This window comes from Archocentrus centrarchus, chromosome 20, assembly GCF_007364275.1.
Source record: "Archocentrus centrarchus isolate MPI-CPG fArcCen1 chromosome 20, fArcCen1, whole genome shotgun sequence".
In the NCBI taxonomy this organism is placed as follows: domain Eukaryota; kingdom Metazoa; phylum Chordata; class Actinopteri; order Cichliformes; family Cichlidae; genus Archocentrus; species Archocentrus centrarchus.
The window spans coordinates 29,089,475-29,104,802 of record NC_044365.1 but is presented as its reverse complement, the minus strand read 5'-3'; the positions used below and the strand labels follow the sequence as shown (position 1 = coordinate 29,104,802).

Here is a 15,328-nt window from a genome sequence, read left to right as displayed (position 1 = left end):
AACTGAGGCTTTTAGAGTCAGATGTAGTGCTTGGGCTTTTTGCAGTTTCTCTGAGCATTGCACGGTCTGACGTTGGGAGCGATTTGCTGGGACATCCACTCCTGGGAAGATTGTGGCATTGTGTCAACACATACCTGAATGCTCCAGACCAACAAACTACCAAAACCTCTGCTATTAGAGGTGCTCACACATGCTGATGATATGGAAACAATAGTTTTTTAGTCAGCTTTTAAAAGACATGACTGTATATTGGTCAGTATCTATGGGGTTTTCACAGATGTGCAGGAATCAAGGCCAAAATCATGGCCATTCAATAATGTTTTTCTTTTTTTTTAAACAATATGCCCTGCTTGCAAATATTTCATTGGGTTTTCTAACATTTTTAATATTATTTTTCAGTGTCAACATTTTAGATATCTCTGAACTATTTGTGATTAAATAGATTTAAATGTTTGCAAATCATTGTATTCTCTTGTTACTCATATTTTATGCATCACCCTTACTGTTTCAGACACAGGATTGGATATGATGATGCTATTTCTAAATTAGATATAAAAATCTATCAGTTTGGTTCTAGTCCTAATATAAATATGTAATAAACCTGCAGTGGAGCCCATTTGGTTCAGTGACACTCATTCAGAATGATTGGATTGCTTGTTAAAACATCAGTAGTTGTAAGACAAGGACTTCACACTGTGCTAAAAATTTTTTTCCCTTCAATTTATTTCTTTTTACCTTTGTCAATACTCTATCTCACAGTTCCCACTATGTCTCCTTTCCTCCTTCTCTCCCTCTCCGATTCTTTGTTCTTACTCTCCACTGCTCATGTGTCTTTGCTATGGGGAGTCTGAGTCTCCCCAACATACAGCCGACATGATGAAAATGTAGACATTAACTTCTCTGGATAAGAGTGGAGATAAATATATGTGAATGTGCCTGTAGGTGTGACTATGCGCCTGTTATGTGTGCTTTCTGGGATAACAAATAGATAAACCCATCACAATAAGTACTGTTGTGTGGCTATCCCTGAGGACAGAAGAGGAACACAACCCCGGGTCTTATCAGTCTGTCATGTCTGATTCCTCCTCTCCTGTGAACAGTTAGCACGTTTGTTGAGGGATTTGAAGGAGAAAGCAAGGGGTGATGATGGCTGTGAAGAGTAACACTGGGAAGATGACGCAAAGACAAACATTTAGCGTGTGTGTGTGTGTGTTTATTCATCACTTTATTTAGAATATCATGCCAATACATGCTAATCCAATGACCTGGTAGGAGTGTGTCACATGTTTCACCCCATTATCAGCTAGGATGGGCTCCAGGCTAAATAAGCATGTAAAAACAGAGGATGGATAAACCCTTTCTATTTACATTCATGTAAGTGTCTCTTGATTGCACACTACTGTGTTCTTGACCTGGTTAGATGTTGTGAAGGTGTTGTTCTTAACCAAAGGATAAATTTACACTTCAGTTGTCTTCCATGGGCTTCCAGGACTGGTGCTACTGAGCTGGCTGTTGCATTCATTCATCGTCAGAATTTACCAGATTGCTAATTTGGCCACTAAAGATGTTTTTGCCATCTCTCTGAAAGGTTTACTTTGATTTTTCAGCCTAATGATGGCCTCCCTTCCTTGCATTGACAAATTATAATTAAGCCAAGTTATCATTTAACATGACAAACAGGGGGATTATCTACTACAAATCCTGAGAGAATGCAGTGCTTTTTTTTTTTTTAACCAGCTGATTTGTTGCATCTTGTAAATTTGTTTGGCCCATTTGGCCTTCCCCAGTTTTATATCAAATTCAAAGCAGCTTTCCTCATGTTTTGCTTCTGTCTAATGCAATTTTTCATATACACATTAACGTTAATCATATTTTTGTGGGACTTGTGATAGTTACTGTACACCTGCTATTTGAATGCAGGACATTTGTAAGTGTAAACACGTGCTCTCTGTTCTTCATATACTCGGGGACATGCTTTTGCACACACAAACATGCTGCCGAGCCTCATCTTGGCAGTGCCCTCTCTCTCTGCGGCTCTCCGCGTGAACTCTCTGCCAGTATGATTCTATCTCTCCTCCCTCACATCTTCATCCATCCATGCTGTCATGCTCTCATCTCCCCCTCCACCTTCTTCCTCTCGTTCTCCACTCCTGAGTTGTTTGTTTTGGCACAGCCAACTGAATCACACAGGAGAGTTTAACTGGCACAGTACAAAGCTCTCATTTCACCTGATGCCCTGCTGTTACTCCTACACATCTTCTCCCGTCCTTTCCTCTCCTCGACATACTCTGAAAAAGAAATTATGAAAAGGGCCAAGTGGACTTTATTTTTTTCTGTGAAAGCAATTTTGTGCTCTCCCCTCACCTTTCTAAAAAACCTGTGTTATTATATGGTAGGGAAAGTGAGTGGCCAAGCAATGAGTGTAAGGACTAGCTGGGTGATGGAGGAAATGCACTTGGAGGCTTGGTAGTGTTTACGTTGTGTAGTCTATGATTTATTTACTGGTCCCAACAGACAATGCAAGACAGTGACTGATTTCGTGTGGGGAGAAAAAAATAAATAAACATGATTAAGAAGAACATAAGAAAAATTTACTTGGATCTGCCCCATAGCTATAAGGCAGCTATCTAGAAAGTTAAACTAGTGCAACACCAAACTCCATTCCCTAAGGGACAAATCATATAGAAATATTAATCACAAGTGGTTAATATTTCTATAAAAATAGTAACATAATAATAATATATCGTGTATAATTATTATTCCCATAATTCCTACACAGAAATGTCAAAAATATATACATTTAGGTGGTATGGTGGATGGTCTTGTGCATCACTTACCTATCTGTTTGTGTGTTTTGTAGCCTTTTTGCTATCCATTAAGTGTAACAGTTCTTTCTTCAAAAGAGGAAGCCCAAGAATGTTTTTTGGATATTTTGAAAGATGTAGTGAAGGAGGTGTGCAGAAGGCTGGTGTGACAGAGGATGCTAGAGATAGGGCAGGATAGAGGCAGAAGATTCGTGATGACAGCCCCTAACTGCTGAATTAGACTTCTGCAGTGAATCTCTGCGGAGCCTACAATATAACCTATGCAAGTGGTTAATGCTGATGTCAGCATTCATTTTTGCACGGTGCATTATGTGTTAATTACCTTGTGGTGGTGCCCTGGTGTTTTGTATGAGATGCCAGCCATGACAGATTTTTTCGTTTTGTTTTGTTTTGGCCCTTTTTTTGTCTTTTTGGTTTATTTGCTTGCTTACATCTGCTTAATGCTATGGTTATTATTCCTCATATTGAGGCCATGACTATTATTCTCTCACTGATCCATTCAAAAACTGCGGTAAAAAATCAGGCAGAAATGCAGAGGAGGAATGGACAGTAGTGACCAGGCCAGTCACAATAGATGTGGGCTGTGACAAGGTGACATGTAGTTATATTTCTAGGGAGGTGCATGTTATGTCATGTTACAGCTTAGGGTTTGTAGTTATGACCAGGGTTCTTCAGTTAATGAGTGATTAAATCTAATAGGCAGATTAATGCATATTACTGTGCTGCAGCCTGGCATTGCTTCCAGTGACTGCATGGAGATACATGCTCAATAAAAAGAAAATAACTGCAACACACAGCCCACTTACCTTTTTCCTTCTCTTCCCTTTGATATATTCCTGGTGCAAATGTAAAGTTGCCTTCTTGGTGCTTAAGCGTCTTAAGCAGAAGAGGACCGAGCATAAACGAGCAATGTTTTTCAATTGGAAGGTGATTTCAAATGCAACTTTTCAAACTACTCAACAAGCATCACCAAACACAAACAGTTTCTGCACAGTTTGTCACAAAATGTGTCTGCTAGCTAAAACTATAAAGTCCTTATTGATTTTTTAGTTTAGTTTAGGGGCAAAGGGACAGATGTAACAGCATCACTTTCACTAAGAAGGGATAACCTAAAAATCTTGTAATCAGTACTCCCTGACCTTGAATGTGAAACAGTAAAACTGTTGAAAAAGCATTCAGATCCTAGAGTAAAATGTGAGGCATTTAATCTACGCTAATTTCAAATGACCATGCTGCTACAGCTAGTTAAACAGTGGCTAAAAGGGGGTGGAGATGGTTTTAACACCTTAAATATTATCATATGGATGTGACCTTTATCCTACTGTAGATGTTTGGGCCAGATTGGATAATGTATGTGTGAATGAGAGCCAATTAAGAGAATGATTGAAATTTTCCATGGCACCACGGCCACGCCCTTCAACCAAAACTCACCAGTTTCACAACATAGATTGCAGGGCATCGCTCCAAGAGGATTTTCTGTGCTTCTTGACAAGTTACATATGTGTACCAAATTTCATACATGTACATGAAACAAAGCATAGGTGCTCATCTTTAAAGTACAGGAGTGTATATCAAAGAAAGGACTTACAGGGGAATAAATTAATGTAACAAATATACAAATATTGCAATATTGCACAAATGCCAGTTATTGCACAGAGTTATGTACCAGATATATTGAATGTACTAATATAGCACAGGGCTGTGGGAAATAAATAAATATGCCAGATATTCACAGTAAACATTGGTCTGTGAGCTATAGTTGTGTTTTATTGTATACTGTTCAAAAGTCTGATAGCCCAGGGGTAAAAACTGTTCCTCAGCCTGTTTGTCCTGCCTTTGTGGGATCTGAGTCTCTTCCCTAATGGCAGCAGGTTGAACAGGTGTTGACCAGGGTGAGGGGGGGTCTGCCAAGATTCTCTTTGCTCTGCGAATGCAGTGAGATCTGTTCTCCAGGCAGGACAGGGGGCAGCCGATGATCTTTTCAGCAGTCCTGATGACCCTCTGCAGAACCCTCCTGTCTGCAGCAGAGCAAGCAGTGAACCAGACAGACACACGGTACATCAGCACTGGCTCTATGGTGGCCTGGTAGAAGGACACCTGCAGCTTCACCTCTAGGTGGTTCCTCCACAGAATTCACAGGAAGTGGAGTCTCTGCTGGGCCTTTTTTTCTTATTTACCAGTGCTGCTGTGTTGGCAGACCAGGTGAGGTTCTCAGAAATGTTATTCCTGTGATACAGTTGAAGAGGTCAAAAACATGCTTGGAGTGGACAAATATTATGTGAGTTGTAAGTGCTGAAATAAGAAGTGTTACAATAATCCTGCATCTCCTTTACAGGGTGTTTTGTTTATGAATTATGTTTTTGCACAATGTCTTGCAAAACAAATTGAAGCATTTTATGTTATTTTATGTTATTCAAAGGTTGCATGAAAATACCAGGCACTTTAGTGCAGGCTTAAAGTTTAGTTAGTTTGTAGTATTGTAATAAATTTTAAAGTGATGTGTTGGACTGGGTACTGTTACTAGATTACATTAAGGGTAGAGGACATCAATTTATATTTAAGGTTAGCGGATTAGCTTCACTCACTGAATTCTAGCTTTTATACTAGCTTTATTGTGCGTAGGGGTTGGAAATCAGCCATACAGTTTGCATACCATCTGGTTATATTTTGTTGAATTCAGTTGGCTAAATCCACGAAGAATATCAGACTAGCAGCAAAGATATGCTGATCAGAATCTGCACACAAAGAAAAAAATCTACTGGAACTCACAAAACAAGTTATTATGTGGCTTATTTGGAAGTAATTCTTTTCCTCACACTGTGCTGCTACACCTCATGTGAAATCCCCCTGGTTACAACCTACCTACAGCATAGAGTTAGCACAGAAATATAAATCCCATTTAAAGGGACCTGCCAAAAGATGACGAAGAAAACTCTTTACCTTCCAACTCGTGTTTTTGTAATTCATTTCCCAAAACTCCTGCAACTTTGCATGTGCACCATGAACGCGTCACAGGGACGAGAAGGGTAAAAAGATGGGATTAAAGGTGTAAGCAGGCCATGGGATGTCAGTATTTTCATATTACTGAGCATGTATCTTTATGCCATCACTGGAACGCCAAGCTGCGGCTCATGAAAAATGAACTCATTCAGTAGTAATATGCATTAACCTGCCTATCAGATTTAATCACTCTTTAACTGAAGGTGTTAGAACGCTGTTCTGGCCCACTGTAACCCCTGCCCATGAAGTGCATTTAGTATTCATTCCGAGCAATTTGCTGTATGCATAAGTGTCTAAAATAAACTGGATAAAGAATGAGCAGCAATTTACTACAGAACAGCACATCTCTTCAAGTTCATGTGCTGCTAGTTCAACAGGAGTTTGTGAACATACTCTTACTGTCCTCCTTACAGTCAGTTTTGTTTCACTTGTGGATAGTGAGCATCATCGACTTGAGTGAAATATAACCTCAAACCTGCTCTGTGTGTGTGTGCGTAGGACTTCAGCAGTATAGAGTCAGGAAAAAAAAGTCACTATTTTGAGCCTAGCTTTAAATGCAGCACCCACTGTAGAACCATACTGTGCATAATCAGGCATAATCACTGGCTAACGTTCCATTATCAGCACAATAAGTGTAATTTAAAGTCCTTACTTACAGTGATGAATTAGCAGCCATGTGTGTATTTATGCATGTTTTGTGTTTATGGTGCCCAAGCCTGCATTAGTCATACGCCAGAGATGCTTTTCTCCTATCGTGTCTTTTTATGCTGTAGAAAGAGAGGATTCACATTTGTAAATTGTGAGCAACACTGTCAGTGAATACAGGCTGTTCTGCTGTTCATGCAGTAATAAGTTTGTCCTAATGCTTAACTAGTTTTACTTTGCAATTATAGCAGAGCTACAGTAGAATGAATATAAGGTCATCAATTTGCCTTTAACTGTGTTCAAAGTAGTCAGAACTGGCCCACAGTTTTATGGGGCCTTGGGCAGAATTTGAGTTGGGCCCCCAGCACCCACTATTCACCACAGTACCGCCAGTATTAACTATAGTATATAGTCCATGGTTGATCATTTGTGCATTGTACAACTAACACAATCATTATTGAGGCTTACTAGTGTGCTGAAAAGCTATAAAATACAGTGCATTTACAAGAAAAGTTAACTGTTTTAATTGATTTTGAAATGTGCAAAAGGGCACAAAAGTCACAAATTTTCTAACAACCCAAATATAATTTGCATAAAATGCAAATGTAAAAACGAGCAATATTAAATAAATTACATATAAACTTAAATAGGAAGAATGGGCCCAAGATAAAAGCTGCATGTCATATTAAAAGCTAGAGGGTCTGTCAACAGTCCCGCGCAGGTTTGCCCACACTGACCTGGGGGAAATGACTCTCAGTCAAAAACTCACCTCCTGCACTGCCATCAGCTGAAGCAGCACTTTGGGAGTCATCATGGGCAGATGTTGTTGCCGCTGTTCAAAAATATTTCCACAGTGCTTCTGGGGAAATGGTTGATGGAACGGGATGGCCTGATAGCAAACTCAAATATGTCAGGGCAGATAATAAGCAAAACAACAACAACACCCCAAAAAGATCCTATTAAATAAAAACAACTGAGGTGTAAAAATGTTGGAATATAACTGCAAAGACCTCAAAATGACTGTGTGCATTATGTACAGCTGTTATCAGAGTCAAGTCTACTCTAGTGACATATTAATGGGACAGTATTTAGGTTTAAAAAACAGGCAGTCTAATAATTGTGTTAAACACTATGTATTTTTTAGTCTGTAATATTACGATTACACTAATGGCACGCTACATCTCACACACACAAACACATTTATCAACTTGTCTTCTGCAACATTTCAAACCAGCGGAAGACCACCTGCTAGTCTGGGGGGGCCCCCAGCAGCAGTTTAGTCTGCTTATGCCTCAGGCTGGCTCTGAAAATAGTAATAGATTTAACTTCAAGGACAATAACTTGACAATCACTAGTTGGGTTGGTTGCGGGATGGGTGCCATCTGTGACAACCACTGACTTTAATGTGAGACTATGAGATCTAACTGTGACTGAAATTCAAACTCCGCGTCTCTATTGTATAAAAATACAACAAAACGCACACACAAACGCACACATGTACAGACATGAAGGGAGAGGATTGTGAAGTCTCTTGAGGAGGCGCTGTTAATCCTATTGACAACGGCTTGTCTGAACAGTAGCTTGAAGAGAGATGGGGCTAATTCTCTTTATGAAGGCAATAACCCCACAGGTCACCAAAGCCGACCACGCACCCATTTACACACACAATAGAAACACATCTGCTTCTTCTTCCCGGAGTTTAGCCCCAGTTCAAAAAAAAAATCAAAAGTGTAATAATACAGTATATCACAGCTCTCAATGCAATTGTGCTGCATCAAAAGTCTGCTTCAATTCCCTTCTGTAAAAAGTGGGGCTCGGGAGATTTCATTGTCTCTAAAGGAATTTGACAAAATGATATTGACAATGCAGCGCATTTTCCCGGGATAAACAGGGAAACGTAATATTGTTTCACTCTCTTGCTGTTATTGTGATATATTGCCAGCCACCAAAATATTTACACCTATCTCTCTGCCTAGTTACTGTCCCATGCCAGAATACATTATCCAAGGAAAAGAAAAACAATATTGCATTTCTTATTGAAAAGCAGCGATCCTTCACCTTTTATCCCCTCGTTAAAAAAATCACACACACACACACACACACACACACACACACACATGAACAGGCACATATAAACGCACATATAAAAAATATTTGTGCGTCCGTAGATGTGCTTTGAAGTACCTGCACTCACTCGAACAATTACACACACTGGTTTGCACATATAAAAGATAAATGTATGTACAGCGCTGAAGCTGCTTTAATAGATCTGTAAAAGCACAGGTGTGATGTGCGATTAAGTGTGCCTTCCAGTCTCAAAGGCATTTACCATCCAGCTGCGTAAAACATGTTAAGCCAATGAATTACATTCACCACGCAGCTGCCAATTGTCACTATAATTCACCTTCGTGTTTAAAAAAAAAAAAAAGAGCCTTGAACATTTACAGTTTTAACAATATATCACCTGTAATGGGAGTGATATGGGGCATTTTAGCAGCACACTTTATTGCCTTTAGAAAATGTACTTTTCTCATAAACTTTTCTGTGAGGGACAACGAGAGCATTGTCACGCTGGCGTGTTCTCCATTTTGGAAATAACCTATAGGCTTGTTTTGTGGATGTTTCTGTTCGGCCCCCAGATGGGACACCCTACACGTGGTGGGTTGGCCGAGGGAGCGAGAAGCACTTCTACTGGGGCGGATCGGGGCCTGGCATCCAGAAATGTGCCTGTGGCATCGACAGGAACTGCACTGACCCCAAGTATGACTGCAACTGTGACGCTGATGCCAAACAATGGTGAGTCAACCTTTCACTTCGAAGTTCACTGTTTTAGTTTTGCAATTAGACTTACACTTGGAGAGCCTTTTCTAAGTAGCTGTCTAAGTGGCTCCATCTTGCATTACATGAGCACAACATGAGTCATGAAAAAGCCTCTTGCGTGCATTATGTATTAGCTTTTATCCTCATCCATTAAGTTTCTTGGAGACCGTCTTGCGCAGTTAAAGTTTTAATTTGCGACTGTTGCAAACTACTTTTTTCTGCATCTTTCTAAGAACCTGATTACCACTTTTATGATTATAAGCTGTATAGATGTGACAGAGAATGGAAAACTAAAGCTAAATCTGCTAATAAGTAGAAAATTCAATGATGACATTTTTTTTTCTTTTTGCCCACCTAAATAAAAATGAATCTGTCAGATATTACCTCTAGGCCTTTGCTATTTAAAAACAAGGCTGTTTCACAGGGTTATGTGGATGCAAACCGTGCTCACTGGCACTTCAGTGAGGAGGAGGAGTGTTTGTCATTCAGTTAACCCACCCACAGATTTTCTCAGCTGGTCAGATGAATTCCTCAGACATTTAGCTGCTTCGAAAATAATCGCAGTTTATTTGAAATTGTAAAGGTCATTTTGTCTATTAAGCAACAGTTATGTTTAATAACTGCATGTTGGGTAGCGGAAATTTTTTGTTTTGCATTACTACATCAGCTGAACCCAAAAATTATACCCATGGATTATTATGTTATTTACTTATTTATTTTTGACGGCACTAAGTTTGTCACTTCATTTAATGTAAAGTTTGCTTTAAGCTGACAACTGCAGAATCCGCCTTAACTGGACAGTCTGCTGATGTGTCTAACTTCAAAGGGCTGAAGTGACTGAATGATGAATGCCACTATCAGTGATGTGTTTATTTAAGAGGGAAGTTTGCATCCAGAACCAACAGTGTGCGTTTTAAAGCTCTTTTAGCCAGCTGATGGATATTCTCATTAAAAGCAGTCGCATTGCTGTTTGTGAGTGTGTGCATGTGTGCGCCTACTCTTTGTGAGTAATTACTGAGCGTTCGCAAGAAGAAGAGATTTAATTTGCTTTCATGTCTCCCTCCTCATCTCTAAAACTGATGAGATTACTAATAAATTTTACAGTGCCTTGTTCTCTCTGTTAATATTGTGCACATCAATGTCTTATTGTTTGGCTAAGTTTAGCTTTGAAATTTTACCAACTGTTTGCGCTCATTACACATATTTTTGGCGGCGCATGGAAATGCACAAGTATGTATCCACACATGCTTACTCAGATGCACACGTCCCCGCACACAGCCAGTAATAAGAGCTCTCATTAGAGTTCCAAAATACACTGGTCAGCACAGAAATGAAATTAAAATATGTTTTGAAAGACAGATTGAATACGTGAAAACATAATCCCCCTGCCGCATCTGTTGCTGACGTGGACACATGAAAAACCTTCTTGTATCGCGCAGTGAGTCTACAGTGCTGTCTAACATGTAGGTGTGCACATTTTCACATCAATAAACAAGCAAAGACCTAAGCAGAACCTCAGAGGACATACCAAAAGAAGCAAAGAGCTTACAAGCCTCAGAAGGAAAAAGGCTGGGTTGCAGTTTGCAAAAACACGCAGAAAGAACCCAACAGACGTCTATGAAGGAAAGATTATGCCCTATCAAAGTAGTTGAAAGAGAGTATGTGGAGAAAAAAAACAGCATAACCTAATGCACAACATGCAGGGCATTAATGGAACTAGCACACTTGAATTTGTTGATAATTTTACTATCGCAGCAGGGTGAATACAGATACATACATGCTCAGAAACCAAAAAGCAGACTTACATAAGATCGTACTAAAGATCCCACAACAAGAACGAGCTGGAGGTGTCTGCAGTAAGGTCCTCAAAGAGCATCACCAGGGTGGGTCTAAAGCATCTATTGATCTCTAAAGGGCGAATATTTGAAATTGATCTGTGTTAAACAGGCCCTCCCGTGCAGTTGTTGCTATATTGATGCAGACCTACTCAAATTAAAACTTGATTCATTAGAGGTAATTGGATCAGACCCTAAATTGTGTTTAACCTATTAGCTCCCTAATACAAAGTCTGTGTGATGTCTGATTGCACCCACGTGAAAATAGAGCAGGTCATTTTCTGGTGAATTCACACCGAGTGAGTAAGCTTCCTGTATGCAGCCTCCCGCACATGTGCCTAAACCACATAAAGTATTTTGAGACGTGAGAACATCCATCTGAAAGCGACTATTTCCCGATGTGTGCTACATGTGGAAATACAAATTTTTACCTTTCCCTTCTTTATTTTCTAATCATAATCACTTATCTGAGAAGTATTGCCTCAACACCAAGCCATTGAATAGTGTCTAATTTCAGAAGTTATTTCACTGTTTGTTTGTATTGTGTTCTTAATAAACTTGCACTGAATAGAAAGATTCCTTAACTTCCATGATATCCCCACCCCCCCACCCCCCCCATTCATCCTACAGGAGAGAAGATTCTGGTCTCCTGGTTTATCAAGAACACCTGCCAGTCAGCCAGGTTGTGGTGGGTGACACGAACAGACCGGGCTCGGAGGCCAAGCTAACTGTTGGACCACTCCGTTGCCAAGGAGATAGTAAGTATTGTGTCACTGATATGCAATATATGTACTGCGATGTGGCGTGGATTACTCCAATTTCTATTGCCTTTGCTATTGTGAGTGACAAGCGGCTGGAAAGTTGTATTGAAACCATTCCAGCATCATGAATGAGTATTTAGTTGGTCCAAAATCTAAACCCATAACTGCTGACATAAAAGTGATTGAATGGATTGTGTGTGTGTGTGTGTGTGTGTGTGTGTGTGTGTGTGTGTGTGTGTGTGTGTGTGTGTGTGTGTGTGTGTGTGTGTGTGTGTGTGAGGTACTGGGGGCTACAAGGTGTTGGAAGTTCAGTTAATGAGTAAGGATACGCAGATACACGGAAAATTAATTGGAAACTGTTTTGATAATAGGTAAATTGGCTTTTTCAGGCAAAAGGGGAAATGATTATTGGTTTTGTAAACAATGGAGCTGTAGCTTATGGGGGAAAACCATTGTGAAGGCTTATGGATATCATGGATATTCCACTATTTTCTCACTTTTTATAGACCAGGTGGTTGATTGATTGAGAAAATTCATTTCCCAAATAATTGATAAGGGAAATAATTATTACAGCCCTTATTCAACATATGGCAGGCACGAAGTAGTTTCAATCAAGTTTTCATTTAGTTTAATATTTGTTACTGATTTATGATGTAGAAGGCTGCTCCATAATACTCAGAAAACAGCAGGGTTAAAATTCTTTTTAGCAGGAATGGAGCTAATTTAAGGCCATCCACAGTATACTGAAACAGACAGCAGGGCTCTGTACAAAGGCACCACTCTGATTCAAAAGAAACTGAAAGGTCAGTAAAGTAACCAGGAGCTAAATCACACTGTACTTGTGAGTCATCTGTAAGGGTGCAAAATGAACTACACAGGACGGGGGGAAGCAGGCATGAGCATTTTGGATTCACCGCAGGGTTAAAATGGGCCTTTGAGTGAGGCACGAGGACAGCTGTTACAGTGGACTAAATGAAAAAGAAACGCGAGCGATAATGACCATCTCCAGGTCAACTGCGGAACGGAGTGGTTTCATTTTCCCAAAAATTCTCAGCTGGTTGCAGAAGCGTGGCTGCATAACCTTTGTGAAGGGCTCATCAAAGGTTGAATCGAGAGAACACCTCCACTCATACATTACAGTTCCTCTTTTTTACACTGCATGCAACTTCTAAAGTTTGTTTGGTGTTAAGCAATATGAAATTTTTGGACAGTTGATGTTGATCGTACTCCAGCAGCCTTCTGAAATAGCTGCCACTTTTACAATGGAATAGATACATGCTATGATAGAGATCCATGTGTACATTAATTATAGCGATCCCGTTGTGCTTACAGCAAATGCCACTGGGCTGTACAAGACATTAGCAAATGAAACTTGTCTAATGAAGATAGAGATTGCATCATGATGTCAGCTGAACCATAATGGAAACGTCAACACACACCGATACAGCGGGAGCGGCAAATGGAATGAAACAATCCAAAACAAATAAGATTGCATGTCCTTGCCTTTTGCTGTGAATCGGTCTAAAACCAGATGGGAACATTTAAATTCAAATGTCTGGATAAATTAGCTTTCAGACTGCTGCATTTTCCTGTAGCAAATGGTGAAGTGGCAGGTGATTGACATGATGTGGAACAACATTTTCAAGGTATGCCCTGTGCCCTACAGCCTTTCTCAATCCAACCTTCTTGTGACAATTTCTGTAATAGGTGAAAATGACTCGTAAAAACCCAGCCGGTGGCAGCCGCCGTCATCGCTGTTGATGTATTCACTTACTTTATGAAAGAGAGGAAGACTGAAAGGTTTGTGTTGTAGTAGCGAGCAAAGTGCCAGGAAACTTAGATTGATAGCTGGCTACCTTTATACACTCACAGTTAAATTACTACCTGAATTGGCTATTTTAAGTGGCAGATGCAATATGTGCAATTCACTGCAGCTGCAGTTCAGCACAACAGCTATATTTGTTTAAGGTTGATAGAACCTGAAAGAAATTCCAGGAGTCAGTAATGGGTTTATACAATCACCAAAAAGCAAGCAGAGTGACACTGTGGTGTAGCCACACAGTATATAGGGCACGTTCTTTTACCATAACAAATTAAAGGAATGGTGACTCACACAAACATCCAAATTCAGTATGACAGGAAGAGTACTTTGTTCATCATTATCTTCAGTTTCCTCATGTGTAAGAAATATTGCCCGTTTCTTCATCCTGAATCCCAGTGGAAATTAAGCATTATCAGTGTGTCTTTGACTGCACAATACATCCATTGTCGGGCAAACTTTTGCAAAGTGCCAAACCCTTTTTTGACTGTTTGCTGCTGATGCTTTCAATAAGGTCTTAATTAAAAACTATCTTCAGAGAGAACAAGAGAAAACACTTCATGCATAGTGGAGTACAATTGAGCACATTGTCATTCCGGGTTTGCACTTGAGTCTGAAAATAGCACATTGCTCATTCTCACAGTGTGCAAATCATTCACAGAACCTGTTGTTTTATCTTGATTGTCTTTTTATTTTGGAATTTTTCTGTGTGTTTTATCTGCCTCTGCATATGTGTGTTTTATTTTGTGTGCGTAGGCACTTGCATTTGTGCTAATGTGTATGCGTGTGGCGAGATAAATGCATCTGAACTCTGTTCAAAGCCTTTTCATCTAAGCACTCATCCTTTTATTCCCTTCAGTCAACTCCCCGTAGTTTAGGTTGTTTCTCAGGTAAACATCAGGTGTCAGATCTTGCAGAGCACTCACACAAACACACAAACTGGGAGGCAGTTTAATCCTTGCTGTTTCTCTTCCTGTCTATGCTTCTAATCAGTGTTGGCTCTCTGCTCTCATTTGGGACTTTGGAAGACAAACACAGATTGTGCAGAACTATGATATTGACCACTTCCCTTTTCATGCAACCCCGGGCTGGTTCCCTTTGTCCGCATCTTACCTGTGATTAGTCACTCCTGTAGTGTGTACTGACTTTCAGTCAGCTCAGCATGGCTCAACTGCATCACAGCTGTGATGCAGCTGTTTCGCTTGCTAAGTTCAGAGTATTCTCATTCTGTATCATTGTGAGCTTCAAGATAAACTTAAAGAAGTTAAATGGATAATGGAAAGAGTTTTCGAATGGTGTAAGCTTTCACTACATTAAGGATTAGCTCCCATTATCAGAGGATATTCAGCGGCTGTAGCCATCTTGATCCCTGTGAGCCTGCACACCATTCTCGTCTTAGCGAATCAGCTTGAAGATGGCAGAGCCTGCTTGTCATCTTGTCAAGATCTGCCACTGCCTTATTTGAAAAAAGCACATCTGATCTCATTTATCTTTATGGCATGACTTGTTTGTTACTGGCATAAATATATTTTAGTCAATCCCTTATAGGATTTTATTTTATTTGCATTTGCACCAGTTTGAATCATACATGGAAGGTCAAAAGCAGAGAGCAGCAGCATCAAG

General features: G+C 39.9%; 1 protein-coding gene across 1 annotated transcript in view; it reads left to right on the top strand.

The window, feature by feature from the left end:
• Positions 1-15,328, top strand: part of cntnap2a (contactin associated protein 2a) — a 214,228-nt gene that overhangs the window by 145,687 nt on the left and 53,213 nt on the right. The window contains exons 16-17 of the mRNA XM_030756212.1: positions 9,110-9,266; positions 11,756-11,883. Of these exons, the coding sequence (XP_030612072.1) occupies positions 9,110-9,266; positions 11,756-11,883 (285 nt within the window). The remainder of the gene's footprint in view (positions 1-9,109; positions 9,267-11,755; positions 11,884-15,328) is intronic.